At 37.6% G+C, this 24,830-nt stretch overlaps 1 protein-coding gene across 1 annotated transcript in view; it reads right to left on the reverse strand.

Annotated features, from left to right (window-relative positions):
• FHIT (fragile histidine triad diadenosine triphosphatase) overlaps positions 1 to 24,830 on the reverse strand; it is a 426,482-nt gene that overhangs the window by 394,405 nt on the left and 7,247 nt on the right. Inside the window, exon 2 of the mRNA XM_062630204.1 lies at positions 18,952 to 19,072. Coding sequence (XP_062486188.1) covers positions 18,952 to 19,051 — 100 coding nt within the window. The 5' untranslated portion in view covers positions 19,052 to 19,072. The remainder of the gene's footprint in view (positions 1 to 18,951; positions 19,073 to 24,830) is intronic.

The following is a 24,830-nucleotide window of genomic DNA, read 5'->3' on the forward strand; positions in this document are numbered from 1 at the left end:
TAAACTGGGAACTGGCAACTAGTAATCCCTACTTTTGTCCCCTCAAGCTACCTTGACTTTCCAGTGTTTTCCATTACAAATTTCATGATATGGATACCTGGCAATACTAAGCAGCACAGAGCATTTGTATAAAAAGTCATGGAACCTCCACTATGTCTATTTGGTTTATTCCCCTTGATTCCCACATAGGCAAATTACACCAGTGTCAATAGGGACAACAAGATTTCTCACGTTTTGTATCCACAGGCGTACGCCATTGATGTTAGTCTGTCCAAATACCTTCGCTAAGTAATGAATCCCTGTAAAGGTGTACTTGTTTTGTCATGCTCCTCCCTAAAACACATCAACGACTAAATAATAATACACAGGTGAAAGCTCTCAAATGCTAGGGTTTGATATGCTTTCCTAATAAAGGGCCTGATGGGTTAATGCTTTAATTAATAAATATTATATACATAATGGTATCCCATACTCCAAAGAGAAAAGGAAAGGATGGAGGGAAGAATGACAAATTAACAGGTTAAAACCACTGTAACTGTAATTGTAAGGTCTGGGCATGTTTTTATGTCCAGGTTATAAGCCTTGGGAAAAAAAAAAAAAGAGTTTGTGACACAAATGCTGACATAACACCATGGCCATTCCAAACACAACATCGTAATTATGGTTTGGATTACCAGCTGGTTGGAAGAATTGCCATCCAGAACAAAACTGTAATTTACAGCAAGAAACAGTCAATCAGAATCCCAGATTATAGAAAACTCATACAAGACACTATTATCTATACAGTCACAGCCCGAAGATGTCAGGGAATCAATTCATATAATATGCCAGTTTAACAAAATCTGCATACAAAATTTATGACTACAGTAATATTCCTTTATATCGCAAGTTATTAATGGTCATTTTAATGAATATCTACAGCTGAAGTGCTTTGGTTCTGTATGATATTTTAATCATCTTTAGCCATGTATTTAAACGCATTTCATTTTATAGCCATCAGCTCCTCACCGATAAGGCAGCCTTTACATTCACTTGGAGACATTTGAGGTAGCTACTAATTCTGTCATTATGCTGTTATTGATTTCCTTAAGATTTACTACATGAGGAACAGAACTACATGTACCATTACAACAGTACTTCTTTTAAAGCCCAAATTAGACTAAGAAGGTGTTCATCAGAAGTACTATGTGCAGAATCATTCCAGTACTTTTTTACGTTTAAAATACCAGCTCTACATTGCTGGAAATTCAACATTCCCTCAAGACAAATAAAGAAAAGTTGAATTCAAATACCAACATCCTTAAGATAAAGCAGTGCTCTTTTTATTCCAGTTTTACATCAAAACAACAGACTTCTTAAAAGCTTATTTTTATTCTAATGAAGGTATTATTCAAAAGTTCATTTTGCTGTTTCTGCATAGAAACAGTCATGACTATAAACAGCCTTGTAATAACTGTCTGAAACTTCTATTTGGATACATGGTAGGGCAGGAAGGCAAGCTACAGAAAGTAAAGCCCAGGAGTCTGGAGGTTTTTATTACACAGGAAAAAAGCATCTTTTAGATCAAAGCTAATTATTATTAAATGGAATTCAGTCTACAAGACCTTAGGATCCCTATAGGACAACAGAAAAGCCAGAGTTCAAGATGAGACACAGCTGGCATAGTTTTACAAAAGAATTCCACCTCCTGAACCCTAACAGCCTTAAGGACACAGGTTTTGTTCATGGTCATTGAATTGTCCATCTGAAAGCGACATTATTCAGCTATTTTGCTCTGTTGTTCCTTTTTTAAACACATGCATCTCTATTGTCTTTCTGGGACAAGAGCTCTTTGAGCCAGGGTACCAATCTGAAACAAAAAACTAATTGTGATAAATGATAAATGACAAATCTCATTCCAACCAAGCTGTTTTACTAACCCGAAAATGAGCATGCCATCCATAAACAGATTTTACTGAGACACATACTTTCTAGTGGGAAATTCATGTCCTAGTCATAAGCATATGTAACCATAAAAACTTATTCGCTTCCATAGTTGTTAACAATTGAAGTACAAAGTATATGCTGAACACATGGCTTGACTAATAATACCCACAAAAAATTGGATGAAATGCAATTTTCATCCTATTGTTTTTGAGGTAAGCAAGTAATCATAACATTAGGACCATTCTTTTTTCATTTGCTGTTTGTTTGGCACAATAGCCAAAAGGAAAAGAACTTCAGAGACCTGGCAAAAGAAATAAAGGTCACCACGCAGGGGTGAGGCTAGTCTTCTTTTAAGTCTACAGCAGATGTATACTCCCATGGAAAACCCAAGTCACTTGCACTTGAAAGGATAAAAGACTAAACCTAAATATCATGCTTATTTTCCATATCATCACTCAGCTTCTTGTCATTCAGCCTGAGCTAAATATGTATCTATGCATCCTTATAGAATTTAGATCTGCTCCTATGACTCCAAGGGTTCAGAAAGCTATTTCTACTTCAATATATATTATGAATACAGGTAATTATAATTCATTAAAAACCATTTTAATCCATTTCAATTTTCCCCATCTCATCAAGCAAGATAACGTATGCAGAAGCTATTGGACTAAAGCAACAAACTAACCTGAGAATGGAATCAGCTAAATTAAATTATACTGTCCTAGCGCTGCAGATTCTAAAAACTAAAAGTTATGCCAGATAAACAATACCTGGAGTATCTAAATATGTGAATTACATTCTCATGCAAGTGTACGTTAAGCTATTGTGTGATTACAATATTATATACATATTATTAAAATATTCCAAGGACTTCGAGAAAATATTATTCTTAAATAGGAAGACACTTTCTTCATTTCTGGGTCACTGATGATACTATAAACAAAGAGTTTCATGAGCAGTGAAAATAGTAAAAACCCTAACTCAAACTTTTTTTCCTATGGATTTATGCCTCAGGGAACTGGTTCAGTGTGATATCTCTACTGCCTAATAAAAGGAAAGACCCTGCAGAACTTTCACTAGCATCTCTCCTGTTCTGCTGCCTACTTCCATTTGACATATGCTCTGCCCCTCTGCCAAAGCTGGTTAAAATCGGGCTGGGAATAACTCCAGTCTGAAGATAAACAGTAACATTTAAATGTTATCGTGATACATATGCAATAAACGCTTATTGTCGTTCACATACAAAATCCTTTCCATTTCTCTGTTTGCAAATTTAGTCCAAACTGACAACCTCACTTAGGCAAGACAATTGGAATCTCTGAAACAGTAACAGACTGACCCATACATGCATTACTCTTATTTAGAGCAAGCTGTAGACATGTAACCAAAGACAATAACATGTAACAAGGTATTTTATTATTATTTCATAAAGCTTTAAAATGTTGTTCTTGTTACATAAATACAGCATTTGCCTCTACAAAGCCTTATCCAAAGCTAGTTTTATTACATTCCCTTATTGGAATCTCTAGGAAGAGCTTCAATTAATTCACAGCAGTACACGAAAGGTCAAATTAGCACCACCTTTCCTGCTCTTTTGTGTTTGTTTTAGTCTGTTCTGTAAGATAAGTGTAACAAGATAACACAACAGGAGTTTGAAAATCGCATAGGAATCTGTTTACATTGGATAGATGGCCAGGGTCAGAGCCCCAAGCTCTGACCTGCAGTTTGCTGGCACAGGAATCTTTCTTCTGAAACTGCTTTGCAAGCCAGGGTCCTCTGTATTCAGAGGAGCAACACACTGTATATGCACAATATAACTTGCAAGCATCTGATAAGCACTGTTTCCATGCTGCTACAAAGCCATACCATTGCTGTAGGCGTATGCAAAAGACTGTCCACCCAGCTGCTTGAAGGATGAATAATGGTCAAACTCCAAAGTTTTGGAATTGCATTCCAGTGCTTTGAAAAGAAAAATCAGGTTATGCCTCATCATCTTTTGCATACTTAAGGATAGGTGACTTTTCAGCTCCCTGGTAATAACATATACTTCAAATCACATACACAGACCATGTTTAAGGTTTCCATTTACTGCTTGAGCAGCCGTTTGACAACTTGTGAAGTGGGAGCTCTGGTAAGATTGAAAACCCATTGCCTGAGGTAGAAGCCCAGAACAGCAGGGAGCAAAAGAAGATTCAGAAGTTTTTAACACCCTGAAAATAAGCATTGGAATTGCCTAGCCTTCTGTTAGCCCATTCAAGCACATTTACACTGCACAAGGACTTCAGAGAAAATATGCTTCCACATAAATTCCCAAGCTGCCAACTTCAGCCTGGTTTTAGAACTTGCACATCATGAACAAAAGGTAAATTACATCATTAGAATTGTGACTTAGGCTTAATATAGAAATCAAGCAGCACTCCAAATTACTGTAAGTGTATCTACAGGGAAGAAAAAAAAAGCTGCTAAAAAAGAGACACTTCAGCTGAGGCTGCATAGAGCTCAACAGAAATCGCAATATTCAACAGTGAAGACAAACTGTACTTCATGCTGTACACAATTAAACTGTAAGAGTACTTGACCAAGGCAATGGTTTTGGTATCTTCAGACAGAATGCATTTACATAAGTGTCTATAGGAACTTGGATGACGGTTACTCTTAGCCACCTACCACAGTCCATCATGGCTTTTTTAAAGCTTCAAAGTGCAGAAGTAATTGTGCTAGGAAGCGAGTAGGAAACCTTCCCATCGCTAACACTATGAACACCTATCACATAACCCACAGCCAAGGCACAATCCCATCTCAACCTAAAAATGGTGTGTGATCCTTAACACAGCATGCAACTGTTGCTGCACAGCCTCCCTGTCCACTGTTTGTGTGATCTACCTTTGGCCATATGATGCTGAAGCCACAGTCCTACTTACAGACCACCCCTGACTAATAAAAGCCAATCTGTGTACCAAATATGCATTACAGAACCCCATAAATCCTATGGAAACTGCAGAAATGCTGAGAAAATTGGCTGTTCTGTGCAGCCAGTTGAATAATTTGCAGCTTCATCCCACTTTCACTGCAAACAGAGGAGTTGGTCTTTCAGCCACTACTTAAGCATGCCGCCTCCCATTGGTGAGAATACTACAGCTGGTATCCGCAGGTCAGGGCCTCAAAATTATCTCTTGGCATGACTCAGATGCAGCAGAAAGCATGTCATAAAATATGATTACACTTTTTGTCCTGGTAGGCAAAATTCATTTTCTCAGCTCATTCATGTCTCTGGTGTAAGATCTTAATTATCCAAATCGACACAGGTTACTCATCATTCATTTCTTATAGGCCATCTAATTCAACAAACTGCACAAACATGTGCTTAGCTTCAAGCAACTGAACAGTCTATTCCCAAGTATTTGGCAGTTTCTGACCCAGGCCATCAACTTCCTGTGGGTTTAAGTGAAGGAAAAATGCCCAGTTGTGATTTCAGTTTAAATTCTACACAATGACTTCTTGGAACAAAGTCTGGACTCCGCATTTAGGCTTCTGAGAATAGAGGGTGAAACTGCAGTTCTACTGCAGACAGACTGTGTGGTATTTTTCCTTTCTGTGCCATCCAAGAAACTGTGATCGTTGATATATTTTTATGCTCCAAGCTCCTGCAATCTAAAGATATTTTTAATATTTAGCAGAGGTAAAATAGAAGCTAAAACATTATCACCAGTAGTTACTCTTAAGACACTTAACACATGACCTGGCCTACAGAAAATACTTTTCTGATATTATTGACATTTGTTTAACCTATAACATTAATTCTTTGTAGCTCGATAAATCCGAATATCTTCCCCCTGTATTATCAAGAGACTGCTGCTGACAAAGAAAGTCAATCTGTGGCCCACACACAAATAATAGCTTTCCATTACGTTTGCCATTTCACCTGAATAATTCCTGATAATCACGAATAATGAAGTTATTTGACATTCTAATGATATCATGCTGTGCAACTCCAATCCATCAGTCACTGTCAGGAAGGTCAAATATTTGTATTCCATTACATTATTCAGAGTTCATTAAACAGTTAAATGACATTATACACCTTAATTATACTTCCAAATGAAACTAGCACATATCATTTAGATTTGAGAGTCTATGTGATGCATCTCCATTTAAAAGAAGGATCAGGATTTTGAATATTTATATGAGACAGTTATATATACTGGAACTTCAAATAATAAATTTTCAGCTCTATCAAATACTAATGTAAAGATGAGTTTACTTGATGCACCTAAATACAACATTCTTCACAGCCTAAGATAGCTTGTCATCTTTTCTACTGTGTTACTGTAGGTTACTTCTTAGCGATCCTAACAAGGGCTCAAATACAGATCTGTAACTGATAAAGGAGCTATAACTGATACAGGAAACTGTTGACTAGAGCTATCGTACACAAGACAAAAATACAATATTTATGTAAGAAAACAGGCGGGGGAAAGGAGAAGAAATGTTATTGTCTTGAAAACAATGATTTAAAGTATATCTCAACATAATTCAAAACCTGCTGTGGTGGATCAAAAGCATCGTAAGAAAAAAAGGAAGACGTATATTCAACTGTGGCATTAAAGAATACTATTTTATTAATACCTAATATTCAAAAGCATTAAGCTTTCCCCGGGTTATCAGTGTAAATATTCACTAACAAACTACTATGGCAAGTAACCTGAAAGACTTGATTTGCATGAATACAGCTTATTTTCTCCCTCCCATCAAAACCATTTTCCTTGACAAGAAAAAAATAAGGGGTTCTAAGACAGCCATTAGGTGGCCATCAGAAAATATGCATTGATTTAAGTAGACTTTTTAAGAAATCCTAGCCTTTGTGATTGTACTGAACATCTCCACTGAACCACAGCCTTCTGAGACCCACACAATAGGCAGAGAAATGGAAAGATAAATAAAAGCAGAAAAATATTTTAAATCCACAAAAAAAGTACAAATAGAGACAAGACCTTTGTTAGGTTAATGAAGTTTACCAGCTTACAAAAGGCCTATTAAAATGCAACTCTCAGCTACAAATTGCTGCTTCCTAAATGAGTCTAATATTAATGGACCTGACCAATCTTTTTACAAGATCTGATTCATTAGGGTATTTTAAGTATGGAAAACACGGCAAATTCATTAGATTACAGCAGACACTAGGCGTGTTCTTCAGTTCTTTACCTAGCTTGTACCACTGATGGGAAATGTGATCTTAAGCAATTGAGATCAACTCAGTCATGAATGAGACTGGAGAAAATGTAACCAAACACTACACTACCTCTCCTTCCCCTCAAACTTGCCACAGTGCATTCACAAGGTCTGATGACTTCATAGGTGGAAATCAGGTTTGAAATCTGATTTCAATCAGTTCCAAAAAGCAATTATTGCTGCTTATTCTTAGATTATTTTGTTTGAATCATTTTGTTTTGCAAGAATTCTGTTGAACACAACCTGAGTAAATAATAGGGTTTCCTTCTCCATGTTAGCTTAGCCTCCTTTATAGAGCAATATATCTATGTTGGCACCTCTAATTTACAGAAATTTAGTTGAAACGACCAAAGCAATACAGTTAGAGAGAATAAATTCAGATATGCTAATTGGGTTAATGACTGCCATCGTCTAGACCTAGATAATCAAAAGAGTTTATTGAAGGTTCAGTTATCTTTCTTTCACTAAGCTATCCATCTTTGTTTTCTGAAGAACAGGATAAAATATTGCTTTCCTTCAGATTACCTGTTCTTTCACGGTTCTAAATCTCTCATAGCTACCAAAAGGTATTGGAGAGAACTGGGAAATAAGCAGTAACAGCCTTCCAGTTTGGGAGTTATTCTTTACCACTTTCTACCACTTCAGTAAAAGACATTTTCCAGTTTTTGGAAACTGCTACCAAATGTCCATCATTTGAGGTGTTTTCATATTCTCAAGTGAGCTGAGCTACACTGTCTTCTGCAGAGTTGAACCCAGTTAATTACTTTTCTACTTCTTTTTGTCAGTGTCAAATGCACCATCACATCCTTCACGGTGGTGAAGGCCAGGCCTTGGGCACAGGCTTCTAAGGGAGCAGACTGAAGGCACCGATGGAAAATAGCACAGAATGTTACGCCCTCAGCATTCCCTAGCACAACTAATTCTAGGGAGCATGCCAGAAAGGTGACAACTGCCTTTTTATCTACAGGATGGATATTTTAAACTTAATTTTTGAATGAATCTGCATAGAAAGTTTCGGAGTTAAATTAAGTCTCAATATAAAAAGGAAAAACATCTTAAGGCTAAGAGTTTTAGATAAAGAGACACAAAACAACTAATATAAGATGAAGCTTGCCTCTGAAATCAGTCTTAAACTTTGCTAATTGGGCAAATTGAATTGCTTCCAGTATATGCAGCACACTTACGCTTTCTTTAACAAGATACAGACAATCCAGTAGTAACTAAAGGTAATGATATTTAATTACTCAGTGTGAATGGCAGTTTTTCAAGGTTTATCACTGTGTTGCATATATTATATGTTTATATTAAAACTCATTTTGAAAGTTTTCCATTTCATTATTGTACTGAACAAAGCAGGACTGTCAGAAAATATAATTAGGAAGTCGCAAAGGACCTTAAACAGACATTCTGTGGCTCTGACAACAGGCTTTGCAAAGTGCAGTGGCTCAACTGACAATGAACATAAATTAGATTCAAGTTTTGGAATAACATTAGGGCTATATGAGTGTGCTGGCTTTCACTGCACTCCAACACTATGGGGCAAGGCACGCATGGGGAACCTTCTCAGCCCCACAGCAGTAAGACAAGTCAAACACCCACTGTCTCTCACGAGAAAACCAGAACACATTATTTTACCTCCACATTGTTTCTCCTCCTTTTCTGGCCAGTATTTGTATTGGCATATTTTTGTTTTAAATACATGTTTTTAAAGATCATGGTTCCCAAATATCTGGATTCCAACTGGAAAATACTGTCAAGTTCCTTAGATTTAAGAGTATCTTTATCTATCTTCTACTTTTCCTTCTGGATAGAAAGAGACAACAATCTGTGAATACTGACCAACTGGTACCGTGTAAAGAATAACAAGAAAACACACCTTGCTTCAAGAAGGACAAATACTGATCTTCCTGAGGTTAATGAAACTGGCCTCCCCCCAATCTGCAAGTGGAAACAATTAATACAGGAGTCTCAGCAATGGCCTTGAAAACCTAAGCCACCAGATAAATATGCCTTAAGAAACCCTTAACCACCACTTTAAACAGCCACATGAATTCAAAACACAGATTAGGTAAGCCATTTTCTTTTCTCCTCAAACCTGCAGGGGTAACGACCAGAGGAGGTCTCTATGATAACTGAGAACAGTATCCTCACAAACCTGCCAATTCAGTGGAGAGATTTCCTAAGTGTATACGTGTCCTTAAGTTGTGCAGTAAATGGGCACAACAAACACTTGAGATCTACAGCAGTTGACAATTTTTCTTGCCAAGATTAAAACGTTTCAAAAGGGAAGGGGAAGTAATGAGATGGAAGGTAGTTATTGCTGCTGAATCCTCTGACAGACCAGATGACAATCATTATTCAACTTCCCTTATTTAAAAAGACAAATAGAGCATCTCTCTGCGCCTTTTCAATCGTGACAAAACACAATCATCAAATCACATTATCTTCTTTACTCTGATATTTTGTAGGCAATATAAAACAATCCCCTACGGACAGGCCCTTAGCTGAGGTACAAAGTTAAATTCATTCATATGCGCTTACAATGACTCAACTGCAGTGCCTGAATTCTGGTAATGTTAATTTTTATGGCATAATATCAATGTATAATCTGCATCATGTATTCTTTCCCTGCAACCAGGCAAATTCTACCTGGGAGTGACAGAAAAAGAAATGCAGAACCACACAGTGACACATCTGTAAAATACACTCATAAGTAGCTACACTTTTACATACAAATCAGAGCAAAACCTTGAAGTTCATCAGACCAGACTGCATGAGAAGCAGGATTTCCAAATTCACCTATTTAAACTCATACTTGTCACACACAATTTCAGTTTTATGAAACAAACAGCAATGAGATCATCTCAGTGCATTTCTAGTTAGTAACTGTTAATAAATCCTGAACTAAAACTAACTGCTCTTCAGCAGGTTCTGTAGAGAGGTCACTCATCTGAATGTGCTACAATGGTAAACTGAAGACTATCAGCAAAGGAATTTTCAACTTTTATTGTACAAATACCTGCTCAAGAGAGCTCGCTGAGAGTGCTGAGGTTTATATGTTTTGATCAGAAACAGTAGAAGTCAGCAGGTTACAACGAACAGCAAAAAGTAAAACAAATGATTAACAGACTGTGCAGCCTTGTGCAACTTTAGTAACCTAAATATGGCATAAGTACTAAAATGAAATACATCTGTATCTATGAACTATGCACTCCATTTCCTACCACAGCCTCATTTTACAACAAAGCCTCCATTGTCTGCTATGTTCATATCTAACTTTACACAAGACAACTTACTAAAACATAATTTACCCAATTACCTTGCTTTGTCCTACCTAAAAATAATCAGAGATGCCAGAAAAGGTGAAGCCCAAGAGAGCTGGGGCCTTGCATCTCAAAACTCAGTTATTTTGCCCAGGTATCCAGAAGTCTGGTACTGCTTCGGAGTAAAGCAGTTGTGTTCAAAATACTCCATTTGAGAACAGCTTTCCCTTGGCTGCCCCTGCAGAAATCCGTATTGGTGACTGGACTCTCTTCAGACGTCTGTGTCTGCACTCACTGGGGGAATACAGTAAATTGGATTTACCCTCACAGGATTTACATCTACAGCAGGTAGTCGGAAGAGATTTATGGCATTTATCATACTCTATGCCCTGAAGAAGGTACTAGGATGAGACCACAATATACTACTATTCCTTTGGTAAGATTAGTGTGCATTCCTGCTTATTTTTCACATGCATGGAATGACCTTTTCCTCCCTTTGCTGTTGGAGTTTGCACTGGTTTTGTCTGGGATGGAGTGAATGCGCTACTGCTGCCAGAGCTTACTTTTCTGCTCCTCACACTGCCCCACCAGCAAGGAGGCTGGGGGTGCACAAGGAGTTGGGAGGGGACACAGCCAGGACAGCTGACCCCAGCTGATCCCAGGGACATTCCAGGCCATATGGTGTCATGCTCAGCATAAAAAGCTGGGGGAAGAAAGAGGAAGGGGGCGTGTTTGGAGTTAAGGGCATTTGTTTTCCCAATTAACCACATGACAGAACCCTGCTTTCCTGTAGCTAGCTGAACATCTGCCTGCTGTTGGGAAGCAGTTAAAAAAGTCTTCATGTTCCTTCACCCATTAAACTGTCTTTATCTCAACCTTTTACTCATTTAACCCTTCGAATTCTCTCCCCATCTCACTGGGATGAGTGAGTGCCTTTGTGAGGCTCAGTTGTTGACCAGGGTTAAATGACAATAGAAATTGTTTAAATATAAGGAGTACAAGATGATTACTTGTGAAATTATGAAATATCTTCCTTATATTATGGTACACCAAGGTACATTAATGTAGGTCTCAACAGAAAAATGCTATATATTAGGCTTGACACAGCAAACAGAAGAGATGACACTTTAACATTTTGTCGCTAGCTTTCCTCCTAGGAATTGCAACAGGCAATTCATGGCAGAAGCCTCTTAAAAATATGTACTGGAAGAACACACACAGTTGTATTACACTGAATAGCTCAAAATATTCCAATATGCTAGAAACAATAAGCAATAAATGAAATTTCCAATTGACTTTCCAGCAAATCTATTTTAATTACAAATGGAGATTTTGCATGTATTGCATTACTTATGGTAATTCAGTCACATCTATTATGAAAAACCATGTATTCCAATCATCTTTTTTAATTATATTCTGCTGTAAGAGCAAACCATGCGACACCTTGCCCAGACGCAGTTAACTGTGTGTGCGCTGTGTATCACATCCTGATGACTGTGCCGAGAACAAAAGGTCCTAAATATGCACAGGCTGTAACAGGAATGGCTTGTAATTGTTATCTTCATTAGCCAGAAATTACTTAAAAGAATTAAAGAAGGTGAATTTAAATCCAGTTATGTATTGAGAGGGAAAATACTACTCTTTCTCCCTTCTGTTAGCAAGTTAATTGCGATTGGTACCTGAATGGAAGCACATGGCTGTCTGCTATTGAGGCAGGTAATACAGTGGTAAAACTGCAAGGCAGCAAACACCTTTCTATTTGTTATCTATTGGCCATTCATGGCTATTAAGTTTGTCTGGGGTTTACTGATGTGATACAGAGGATAAAATTAAAGGTTTGTTCAATAACCACACCAACTGCAAGTTTGTTCTCTGCTAGACTAGAACTGCTGGACTAAACATATTCATTATTTATAAACAGGGCTTCACTGGTTTTTAAACAAGAATGACAGTTACTACATTAAACTTCTAAGGAAACACTCATTTTACCTCTTCTGAATCCCACTTCAGTTTCCCCATCATTTCCCATACAACAGTTTCCTACCTCTTAATTTTACTTTCTTGTACCTAGATTTGCTCTCCTGTCTTTTACACTTGACTTCTTCCAGCTCCTTAAGATGAGGTTTTTCTCAGTAAACAGGTTTCTAACTATGCTAAAATATTACTGGGTAAAATCATTTTTCCTGGTATTGGAATATTGTCACCTCAATGGCAGGAACCTCAAAGTAAATTCACTTAAGCCAGTTACTGTAAAACTATAGCTGTAAGTCAATGGCAAAAATGGAAATGGAATTTTTTTGCTGGATCTCAGCATGTGTTAGCAAGGTAGCCCAGAAATTAAACTGCACAGATCCAACCTATTATGATACACAGCTCAAAAGCCCACTTTCCAGAGGTCTCACTACTCCCCATAAAAGTAGGCTTGAAGGTCATTTGAACATACCACTAACAAGAGACTCAGCCCTCATGAAGGCTCATCCCTCCATGGCACTTGCTAAGACACACCAGGCTCCAGCCTAAGAGCTGTCTCTCCTGGATGCAGCCTTAGGACAGCTTTTTTAATATTTCTCCCAATTATAGGTTGTGCTACAGTTGGAAAAATTCTTATCACTGATCTGCTTAATGCATGTAAATGAGAAATTTAATTGGTAATTTACTCCATTTACAAATCAGCAAAAAAATACTTTTGATTTTATTACTTTCTCTTTTTCCTCTCTATTTAAAATACTGGCTAAAAGCACTTAGAATGGGGTTTTCATCAACACCATTATATTAGTGCAACTACAACACTGCGAACAGAACAGGTAAATCCTTACAGCGAAGTACTTTCTCCTTCACCAGCTAGCACCTTTCAAGGAAGACAAGATTTGAAGAGCTGAAAAATTTATTTACAGTTGAAAGTTTATTTATCTGTCCAAAAGATACAGCTGAACTCCATTCCCCACAAATAAAAGACTGATAGCCAAGTGCTTGTGCACAGAGCTCTGAATCTATTATCTTCAGAAGCAGCATTTCTTAATGCGAGTCAAACATCATCCCTTTGTTTGTAGACTGCAAACAAAAGTACTTCAACCCTGAGATAATTAACTGGCCTCTCTATCATCACTAAATACAAGTGGTTTGCATACACAGAGTAGAGCAGTCATTGTCTGGGCTGCCTGAGGAGAACCTCTGGCCCAGAAGGAAGCTTAATAATACAGTGAAGCTGATGGCTTCTGCTTCCAAGTGGCTTGCTGCTGCCAAGGGTGCAGTCCCCCATCCCTGCACAATATAGCTTCATTTAGCTAAAAATTATTAAGCATAAAACAGCTCTTCCTCACTCTCATTTGTGCAAATAAACATTATGGCATTAGTAAGTCCTACTTGAGAGATCACAACTGCTTATAGAAGGAAGAGTCATGGAACAGCTTTATTTGGGTTCCGAGGGAAAAAAAAAACACAACACAACCTTGAGGCCTTTCCACTGATGCTCAACATGTTCCATCTGGTATCTCAAAAAGAATTTACCAAATATTCACAATACACAAATTAAGTCTCAATCTCTTCTGCACTCATGATGAAGAAATATATTCTACACTTCTTCCACATTTCCACACAAGATCCATCACTTATACCTGTCCTCCCATTCAGGAGGTCTTTTCTACACCAGCAAAGGTACTTCATCATCTTCCTACTACTCTCTTCAATTAGATTTACTGGACATTTTGAGAAATTCACATAAGTAGTTCACCCCTTATTGTATCAAACCATGTTTTCTGTCTCCACATCATTCCCTTGCTATCTCCAGCAACATATTTAGGTTGCAAAATATTTACCAAACCCCTTATTTTTAGTTCTTTGATCAAGAACTCAAAGGAGCATGACTGCTCCTTAGTGTTGTGCTACAGCAAACTAATGATAACAGCAATGCATACGAAGCTTCTGTAACAGGCACTAAAGAATACTTTCCCACAGGGTTCAATATGTATAATGTGTGGTTGTAACAGTGCAGCATACATTATTGCAATATGCAAATGTAAATGCAAATTTATATGTTCTGCAATAACCAAATTTTATTTTCTAAATCTTAGTTTTAGGGCAAATATTAACACTTGTATAGGCTAAAAACCATAACATTTATAATTATGTAGCATAAATACAGATGTGATAAATGTGCAGTGTACAAACTAACTAAATCATAATAAACAGCAGCTGTAACTTTATGAAGAATTAAAATCTCATATAGATGCTAAACACCATGGTTTTCAACCAAACTTGTGGGAGAATACTACTGTTATTTCCAGAGCATATTCAATGGCAATTCTGTCAGGACTCTACTAAATTACAAAAATCCTTTTAAAATATATTAACAAATAAAGCTAATCAAAAGGATTATTTCCTTCTAACTGCAAATCTTTTAAGAAAAGCATTGTGGCAATGTTTGTGACAATACCGATGGTGTCAGTCTCAAGTGATACAGCAATTCTGACAGCATATGATGGAGAAGCCATACAGCAAAGCAGATGCTGTTCTTACACTTCTGACCCTGGATCCCACCCCAGCACAAGACACTGTAGTGCAGGCTGTTATCAATTCCTTGAAGGAGCATATGGTTCAACTAATGTTTTTCTCTACTCATTAATAGAAGCAACAAGTTGCAGTAACTCAGAGCACACTGTCTCGGCCACAAATAATGACTATTAACTTCTTACAGTGATGAAGGTGCCAGACAATATTAGATGCTTTGGGGTTTTATATATGGTCTAATCTCCTCAATCAGAATACTTTCTGGAGGGAAACACTAGATTCTATGGAAATAGCAATACCAAATGATCCAGCAAATTTCAGTATATAACAGTTAAATGTTGTCTTTTTTGTTTCCCCCTTTAAGTGGAAAAACCTTTTGGTAATCAATCCCAGACGAAAAGCTATTGTAAAGTGTTTATTCTAATGCAGTATACGCACATACATGTATACATACTGAAGGAACCAAAGTGTTCACCAGAAATTTCTATACAATTGCTTGGTCCTGATAACACGCAGCTCATTCTTCCCAGCTGGAAAAGCTGGGGTTTTTTAATAGCCAATTCAATAAACTGATGAAAAATGCTTTATATAATATAGTAGTGCCATAGATCTGATGTTTGTCATTACGTAGTGCATTCAATCAATTTACAAATGTTGCTGTGCTCCTTCAGTGCTAGTTCTTCTTACGGCATTCTGAACACAAATCCAAAGATCAATACTTAGTCTACTGAAGAAAAACAGGGCATAACAAATGAATAATTTTATCTATAATAAAAAGTCCTAGTCCCCACATAGATTCTCCTAATGTTCAAATTCATTTTTCATGTTTAACACAAGATGAAAGAAGTACCCCACACAACGCAATGAGAAAGGAAGTGATAATAAACCAGCTCATACTTATTGAAGATATGCACAAAATCATGCAAAGCTATGGCATATGGCTAGGAAAACATGAATAAAATGGTAGGTCATTCACAAAGTACTTGTTCTCATATTAAAAAGCTAAAAGTCCATGCCAAAGAGCAGACGGGTTTTCTTTAAGAACACACTGAAGTTCTGTTCTGAACTATGGAAGTGAAAGGATCCTAATGAAATAGTTTTAAGTTCTTTTACTAGAAACTTAGCTCATGCTGTTTGCTAGAGCTGATTCAGTTCATTTTGTGCCTTCTGTGTGACAGAAACAATGTATTTGCCGACTGTAGACACATCCCTCCACTATTCCGCACTATTCCGGCAGTTGAACAGCCACTTCCTCTAAAACAACTACAGAGCTGTTCAAGGGAGCCACAAATGTTCCCAAGTACTTTGTGGAGCAGCAAGACAACACAACCTAGAGGCAATAGGGCCTCTACTTTTCATTGAAAACATTACTGGTACCTGTATAAGTGTATAGGCCTCCCTCTCCATTTGGTTGTGCCAAAAGAGGTGAATGAGTTTACTACTGCTGCCAAACACATGAGCGTATTTTAGCTCACACAGTAGAGATTCCAGCATAATGTCAGATATCCCTTACTCAGTAGTAAAATCGCAGTTACTTCCTATTCAAGAATCTGTAGTAATCCCTCAAAGGGATCCTATTATGAACAGGTTCCTGAGTCCATGAACTAGTGTGTAATGCATAGACAGAAGTCTAATGCTGGGGCAAACGAGGCAGCTCTCTCCAGGAACAGGGGAATTGTTTCCTTACCATGAATACCATGTCCTTGCTATTCCTACTCTTGGTTACTCTCAGCACAGTTTGACTTTGAAGCATCAAGCTGAATTCAGAAGATTGGCAGCTGGAAATAAACAAAGCTTTGTAATGTGTTACCTGAATCATCATGGTTTGACATTGCTCAAATCAGAAACACTGAACTCTACAGGACCATTTTGACTGATTGTTTTCCAAGAGTATAACTTTATTTTAAAACTGCTACAGCAAATTCACAACCTCAATCCTACGTTCTGTTTCAAGATGGAATTTCAGCCTTACTAGTTAATTAAAGCCACCACCTGGAGTGAGCTGGCTTTCAAACCGATTTCCTTGTCTCTCTAATTCACACACATTAATATTTTATTTCTACTAAAGGAAAAAAGAAAAGTCAAAATGAAAAGGAATGTCACAAGTGTGCCAAAGACAAAGCAGATAAAATTATTGCAATAAAAGAAAGAAAATACACTTGTTAATGCCAGGTCTTTAGATGAATGCTGCATTATACAGACGTTTTAAAGCCTTACAACTACAAATTGCTCTATTTTAAATACCATATTCTAGCCTTTGCATCAAGATCTTTGCTAATTTTTTCTTCTTGTAATGAGAAAGGGAAGGGTTTTTATTACCTGGACATTTATTCAATGGAGAAACAAAGACTACATTAATATATTACAACACATGAGCTATTAAAACACTGTGACACTATAAAATATGCTGCAATACTCATTATGGGATAACAAAGCTAAACCTGAGCAAATAAATGTATCTGCCAAACAGTCTGCAATAACTGTACAACTAGAGATTATAATCTTTAATTATTTAAGAAGGAAAGAAGCCTGTAATAATTAAGTTTTATAGGCTCCTTAAATTGTCATTACTAAGCGCTCACAAAACTTTAGAACAAGTAGCTTTCATCCAAAGCAACTGTTCATTATTTTTGACAAAAGATGCAATTGTTCACTATTAATTCAAGAAAATAAAAATAAAAATCACTGGTTTTAAAACTTCCCCACAAAGCATAGATAACATTTTATTTACTCTCTGATCTGGACAATGCATAAGCCTACATACTGCTCAGGCAGTTCCAAGCTCTGCATCTCACAGTCACTGATGTGATACTGTCTAGACAGCTTTGAAAGTGGGTTGTGGTGAGTTTTTTGATAACAAATCTGTAAATCACATTGATTCACATCAGATTCTTCAGAAACTGAAGTTACAAACTGCTCATTCAATTCATTGAAATATACTGGTGAGACAGTAACATCTTTAAAGTTTCTATGAAGTCTATGCACCTTTGTTATGCATTTAATAATCAAATGATCTGACATGTAGTACAGACACCATTCAAAGCAGGGGTACAAAGATGTTCTATACTGAGTGATTATAAAGTGCAGAAGCGACAGGAGGAAAGGAAGATTCCATATTTCACAAGAAACACATTTATGGTTTATTTAAAGGTCACCAAATTTTAAAACCTACATTAAATTATGAGAGAAACAAAACTACAGAGATAAAGATTTCAATAAGCTCCAGATGACTTTCTTCTTTTCCCCAAAAACATTCAGACATTGCCTGAGTTCTTACTGACATTTTACCATGGACCTCTATGGAAATGAAGTGAACATCGAGTATTTCTGAAAAATTCCACCTCCAGCCACTGAAACCTCCACAAGTTACACAGCAACAGTTTTGACTAGAACGTAATAAGCCACACTACAAGATACACTCAAGAGGTACACATCTTGCAGAATCAAGTTCCTATACACTTTCTAAGCTGAGAACTTTACTTACAACATGGAACTTCATTTTTATCTCAGGAAATTTGTGTGCTATACAGATGGTTTATTTAATCCATTTCTACCTAAATTAATCAAAGCAATCTGTCCCAAAAAAAGTTAAGTCTTCATACAGGATTCTGCTGCTGTTTGACAAACTGCGTATATTTAACTAGAAATTGTAAATGCTCCCTAAAGAAGTTACCACATCTAAAAATAAGTGACATTATTAAAAGGGAAGTGGGATGTGTTATTTAGCGTAATATGAAATTTAAACAGTATCACCTCGGATGCACTTCAAAATGCCTTTAGTGGCACCTGGTTGTTTATACATCTTCCGTGGTGAAAAGGTCAATAGAAATTCACCTCTAAGGTCACAGTTGCCAAGCAACCATTTTCAGCAGTTCTGCAACACCACTCAAGCGTGTTACCTTCCAGTGCCTGTTTTCCAGATAACCCTGTGCAGCATCCTACCTGGCCTCCGAAGCACGCCGAGTTCCTCCTGCTCCTCCTAGAGGGCACAGGTACCCCCCCCTCGAGGCACTGCTCAAAAGGATACGTCCTGGGACCACCGGCCTCCGGTTCACCAGGGCAAAGGACAGCTCAGTCTTCAGGAAGACCACAGAGGGCTTGATGAGGTGCTGCCCGAATCTCAGCATGGTAAATGTTAATCTTCTTGTCTGAAAGAGACAATAGTGAAGATAATGAAGGGACAGACTCTGCCTTTCCAAGCAACAGGAATCAGACAACCAAATTGTCTAGGCAGCTTCTGGAAAGAAGGTACCTCCTGGGCTCACCAAGGCATTGGGTGTTTGGGAAAGGTTGGCAATGCCTTCATAAAAGTGTAACTTGTTTGCCAGGATGACGGAAAAGTCGTCTTTCAAAAGCACAAAACTTACACATAATTTCTAAAGCCCTTTTCTCATTGTCTTAGCAGGGCTATAAAATTCTAGTCAGAGAACATCATTTCTGTCTTGCATTTTCATTTCTTCTGCACTGTATACATTAGGATCATGGGTGCTGGGAGAAGGATAAATAATATCTCACACGCCCTTTGCCACAAGGCAAATCAACACAGGACTTACAAAATAAGCCACATTTTCCAACTCAAATTCTCCACTAAATACCTCAGTTGAAGATACACTGACAATTTAAAGAAAGCATATTTAGTCATTTTCCATCCATGCTTTCTAGTTTGAGCAACTGAAATGTGGAGACTATCAATAGCTGTGTGCAACATTTTCTCTTACAGAAAGAGAGCCAAACATTTCATTTTCATTCACTGACGTTTTCTCTCCTCCCAAAGAGGGTGAAAATCCTCCTTAAACAACTAAGACACAACACAACCCTAACAGTGTCTATCTTAGGTCTTCAAGCCCTAGAGTATTTAATTCAATCAGAAATATCCAAAGGTACTGCAGGGTAAAACATGAAGTAATGATATCTCATGTGACAATACTTCAGACACATCAAAAGCATTGCACTAACACTACCTTGCTTGAACCAAGTGACTAATCAGAAAATTCAGTTTTGTAAGTTGCTTCAGAGTTAGAGTCATAGGTGGTCTTTTGCTGAAGTTGTTTTCTTGCAAGCCTACTGTGCTCAGCAAGACCCAAATTTGGTTCTTAATCTACAAGATTATATGGAATGTTTTAATTAAAATTAACCCTAAGCTGTATTGGGAAAAAATCTGTTTCTGAGGGCCCTATCAGAACAACATCATACATGCTTTTTCAGACTTCAAAAGAGATTTGGTCAGCTGAGTTGACATCCTGTATGAATACATTCAACATTCACCAAAATAAATACGTGCAACATTATTAGCCACAGAGTTTGGGTCACCATTGCTCTCCAGTATTGCCGGGTATTTTTAATGCTTTAAAAACTACTAAAAATACATTTTCAGAAGACCCTAAATAGCTCCATACACAGATTCTGCGGATCACAGAATTTAGGTTGACGATGCATTTGTAATGTGCTTTCCACATGCATCTTTCCTTACTTGATTGCCATCTTGTTAAAAAAGGCCAGAAAGGATCAGTAAGGTAAAGCAGCACTGGCCTCACACTTCCCTAAGCAACAGTCTGAAGCATCAGGTTACAGCCTAAGTGGGTTGATCCAGAATTATTAGAACATTTTTAAATCTCATGCACAGAATTAATGAAGGTACTAAAACCTTTTCTTATTTGCCTGCTATGCAATAACACATCTGAATAATGTATTTGTATCTCTCAATTCAGACTAAGTATCACATGTGTTTCAAACAAATGTGTCAGTTGTACTGGTCACCCTATGTAATACTGAAGACTTCCCACTTCTCTCCGATTCTGAAAAGAGATGAGAGGAATCTTTATTCTTAAACAATCATTCATGACCTATTCTATGTCACTTAAGCTGTTTTCAGCTCAGTGATCGTCTGTGATTTTCTGTAAACCATGGTCATCTATGCTTAGAACTAATGCAAATGTTAAAAAACACATAGGTAGAACTGACAAATCCATGGCTGTCCAGCAATACGCTGCAGCAAGGCCAGAATATTCCAGAGTGCAGCGAGGCAGGAAACTGCTACCAGCAGAGCAAGTTTTTAGCCACCTGAACTCTACTTGCTTTTTGCTTGAATGGCCTGTAAACAAGCACAAATCAATACAGTACAGGCACATTGCATGCAGGTCATGAGATGCAAATAGTGTGTGCACAAGGCTTCCCAGCAGATTGGAATCACCTCAGTAAGTCTGTTCCTCTGGGGATTGCCATTTTTCACATAAAGAGGAAGTCATTGCTAGCTAAAACACAGCCTAAATATAATTGGTGAAAGATGTTTCTGTAATGATAGTGGTCTTTTAATACCCAGTAATAAGGAGGACAATTAGACAGTAATGTTAGAAAATAAAAGAAATTCACTTGCCCAGTTTAATACAGTTTTTATTCTGACTATTGAGATGAAAAGTGTATTTACTCTTCACATTGCATGTATTCATTACATTGCCTATTTCACCTGCTTTGTCTTCCTAATTAATATCCCTCAAGCTGTGTTCCTGCAGTCGGAGGTGGGAATATAGTATTAAAGGCTAACGTAGCAAGTAGACTAATTTAATTCTAAAATCACTCAATTTTTCTAGTAGCCTTTTGTCCCTTCCACAGCTTTATCTCTCAGCATCCTCTACTTCCACCCTTGTGCAACATTTAAGTATATATTTTTCGTTCTTCCAGCTTCAGAAAATGGCCTCTAATTAAAAACCCCTCTCCCTTCAGTGAGCCAAAATATCACGTTCTACAGCTGCTTCTGTTCTGAAAAAGCCACGGAGAATTACAAAACTAGAAAAGGTGCTCAAGTATCTTTGACAGTTATTGCCTAGATTCTCTCCATGGGGATGGTATTTAATGTTCTCCATGGGGTTGAAGGGAAAAGCTTGTGTAGATTATTTTCCATTTTCACCACCCAGAAAGCTACAACAGCCCATTAAATGTGATGCATGCAGCCAGTGCTGGTAGGGTTGACAAAGACCCATTTATCACGTCATACACGGATTATGATGGAATTGAATCCACTACACGTGGCTTCCCCTGCTTAATCTACCAGGGAAGAAAACATCAAAACTATTGCTGTTTAAACACACTGTCATTTTCTCAGCACGGTCAATCAAGCTAGATTATCTTAAAATTAAAATAGACTGTGGTCATTTGCATAGTACCCAAGCACCTTCATAAATGTGATGCTAAGGGTCATCTATTTGCAATTCCATAGCCTTCCTTCCTCTTGCAGCTCTGCTTCCTTTCACTCAATGCAGCAGCAGCATTTCCCAACCCCTCTGGGACAGCACTTTGCCATTCTGCTCTCACAGTGCTGATGTCACACAAAGTATAACCCAAACCAGCCTCTCCCCCCAAAAAAAACCCCACAACCTCCCAGAGAAACAATTCAAACTCCCAGACCCCCACATCTTTGTTGACTGAGGATACAAACACTGAAAAGGAAGTGAACAGCCCTGCAACAGCACTGAAAGCAGTCATAACACTGACAAATTAATCAACAAATGCAGAATCAAGCTAGACATCAAAAGCAATATACAATCCCTAATACATGTAGAGGGCATAAATATCTTTAAATGATGTAGAAGTAGTTGTCGAATTCATCTCTGTAGCAAGCATTTTGGAATACAAATTAGGCCAACTTGTTTGTTCCCTCTAATTCAGGTAACTAGTGCAAAGTTATGCAGGATAAATGAAAAGGTTTGTAGAGGCAACTGTGTAATACATTAAACTTCAGGAAAATTGAGGGCTTACAAGCGTCATGAGAGCACTAAACGAGCTCTATGTTCTTCAGCTGTCCCTAGGTACACCGTGTTCACTGGATGACTCATACAGCACTTAACCATGCTCAGCGAACAATTCTGACAGCAGAAGCTCATTGTCTGCCTCTGTGCTCAACTCTTCCATATACTAGGCCTTGTTTCCATTTACTACATTAATGCTATTATTTGTATTATTTTTTGCTCTCCTGAACCCCTTTATTTCTTGTGAAAAACTGACAATTAACATGACATAAAATACCTGCTTTGTATTCTACTGAAGTTGATTTGTCCATTTTCTGCCAGAACAGATAAGCATGAACTTAAAATACCGCAGTATTACAGAAGATACCTTTCAAACAAATCCAAATCCCAAGACTTGATCTAGAGCTTCATAATTTTCTGTTAGACTCTCTCTGTGCCCACTTGTCCTCATATTAGCAGAGATGATCAAAGATCATAATTTCTCCTTCCGTCACCATCCAAGATGGTGACACAAATCCAAAGATACGCCTGATAAGAACTTCTCATGTACTTTATCAGTCATTGCAAGGAACATGTTTTATGAAGTGGGATACAACCAATAGGCTCACCTCCTCACTGATTTGGACTTCAAGAACAAAACATGGACAAGCATACATATGCAATAAAATAAATGATGCTCACAAGTTTTCCCTAGTGTTAATCCCCAGGGGGGAAAGAAAAACCCACCCCAAAACAAACACACATTATATTTTAGCACTGTTTAATAACTTGCATGCACCACAGCTATTATCCTGATGCATGGAGAAATCATGGGTTTGGTTCTGCCTCTGCAAGTCATTCTGATGAACGAGACCTTTAGCGTTGTAATAACTATTGTGAGTAATGGAACAACCAATGGCTTTTATTAAGAAGGAACACTGAATAATGTATTACTAAGACTAAGATCAAAGGAAAATACATTTTTATCAGGGAAAAATATTAACATCAATCATGCCATTTCTTAAAGCAGAAAGGTGAAAGGCAGAGAAGATAAAATTTTAGGAAATGCTACACAGTATGCAGTAAATGGCAGAAATCATACTGTGAAAATCCTTTTTCTAGGGTGGCTACCTAGGGCTACATTACATTCTAAAGGAACAATAAAAAATAGTGACATTTCTTGAGATATATAAGTGTAAGGAAAACTCCCCCTGGTAGACAGAGGAGGAAGGTCGCTATAGAGACTAGCACACTGCACATTGAAACACCTGACTTTAAGCTCATTTCTTTTGAGGCTACAAACTAAGAGAGCTGACATGATGGAACAACTAGGAATGTTCTTTTGCTATACCTTTCAGTGGGAAAAGGTGACTTTAAAAACATGGAGAGAAGAAAAAGCTGTTATAACATTCTTATTTTTTACTTATATAGTACTATGTAAAGTCACTACATAGGCTTTAGAAATACACAGCAAGACTAAGCCTTCCTTCAAGTAGTTTACTGTTCCCCTTGAGTGAATGCAATTTGGACATCTGTCGTGTTGGACAGAAGAGATGAGGCAAAGAGAGTTGCAGAAGAAAAGCTGCAGGGAGCTAAGTGAAAAAATTAAGAGTAAAAATCTATGGGGAGAAGAGAGAAATGGCTCTTCCAAAAATCCTGTGATGGTATAAACCAAAGAATGACCAGAGAGCGAGCGAGCACAGGGGATGCTATGGCAAATGGATGGTCGCACAACTCAGGGCCAGCACAAGCCCAGACAAAAACAAGTGTGTGATGAGCAGATGATGTTGCATCATGAGTTTCTGCATACAATCCAGAATTTAATTTATGTCACTGAGACATCAGTCATGTCACTTCAAAACCCCCTATTGATTCTCTATACACTTTTAAAGACTGACTTTGTTCTTTTGTCCTGTAAATTCTTTGATACTTAGCACAAAGTGAAGGACGCAAAAAGCTGCATCTTCTTCAGATGAAACTGCTTTAGTTAAAGGGCTGCAGAGTTAAAGTAAATCCAGCCTTACTAAATAAAAAATTATCAACAGAAAGATTGAGGCAGCTGAGATTTCTCAGCACTCATGGAGAAAAGAAAAAAGGCACACGTAGGTACTCCTGACCATGTAAGGAAAAATAAGGTACAAACTGTAAGAAGGAATCTGGGATTAGTGTTATCATACTTAATTTC

The sequence above is a fragment of the Pezoporus occidentalis genome, unplaced genomic scaffold, assembly GCF_034315485.1.
Source record: "Pezoporus occidentalis ecotype Australia unplaced genomic scaffold, CSIRO_AGI_Poc_V1 ctg35, whole genome shotgun sequence".
NCBI classification, from domain to species: Eukaryota; Metazoa; Chordata; class Aves; order Psittaciformes; family Psittacidae; genus Pezoporus; species Pezoporus occidentalis.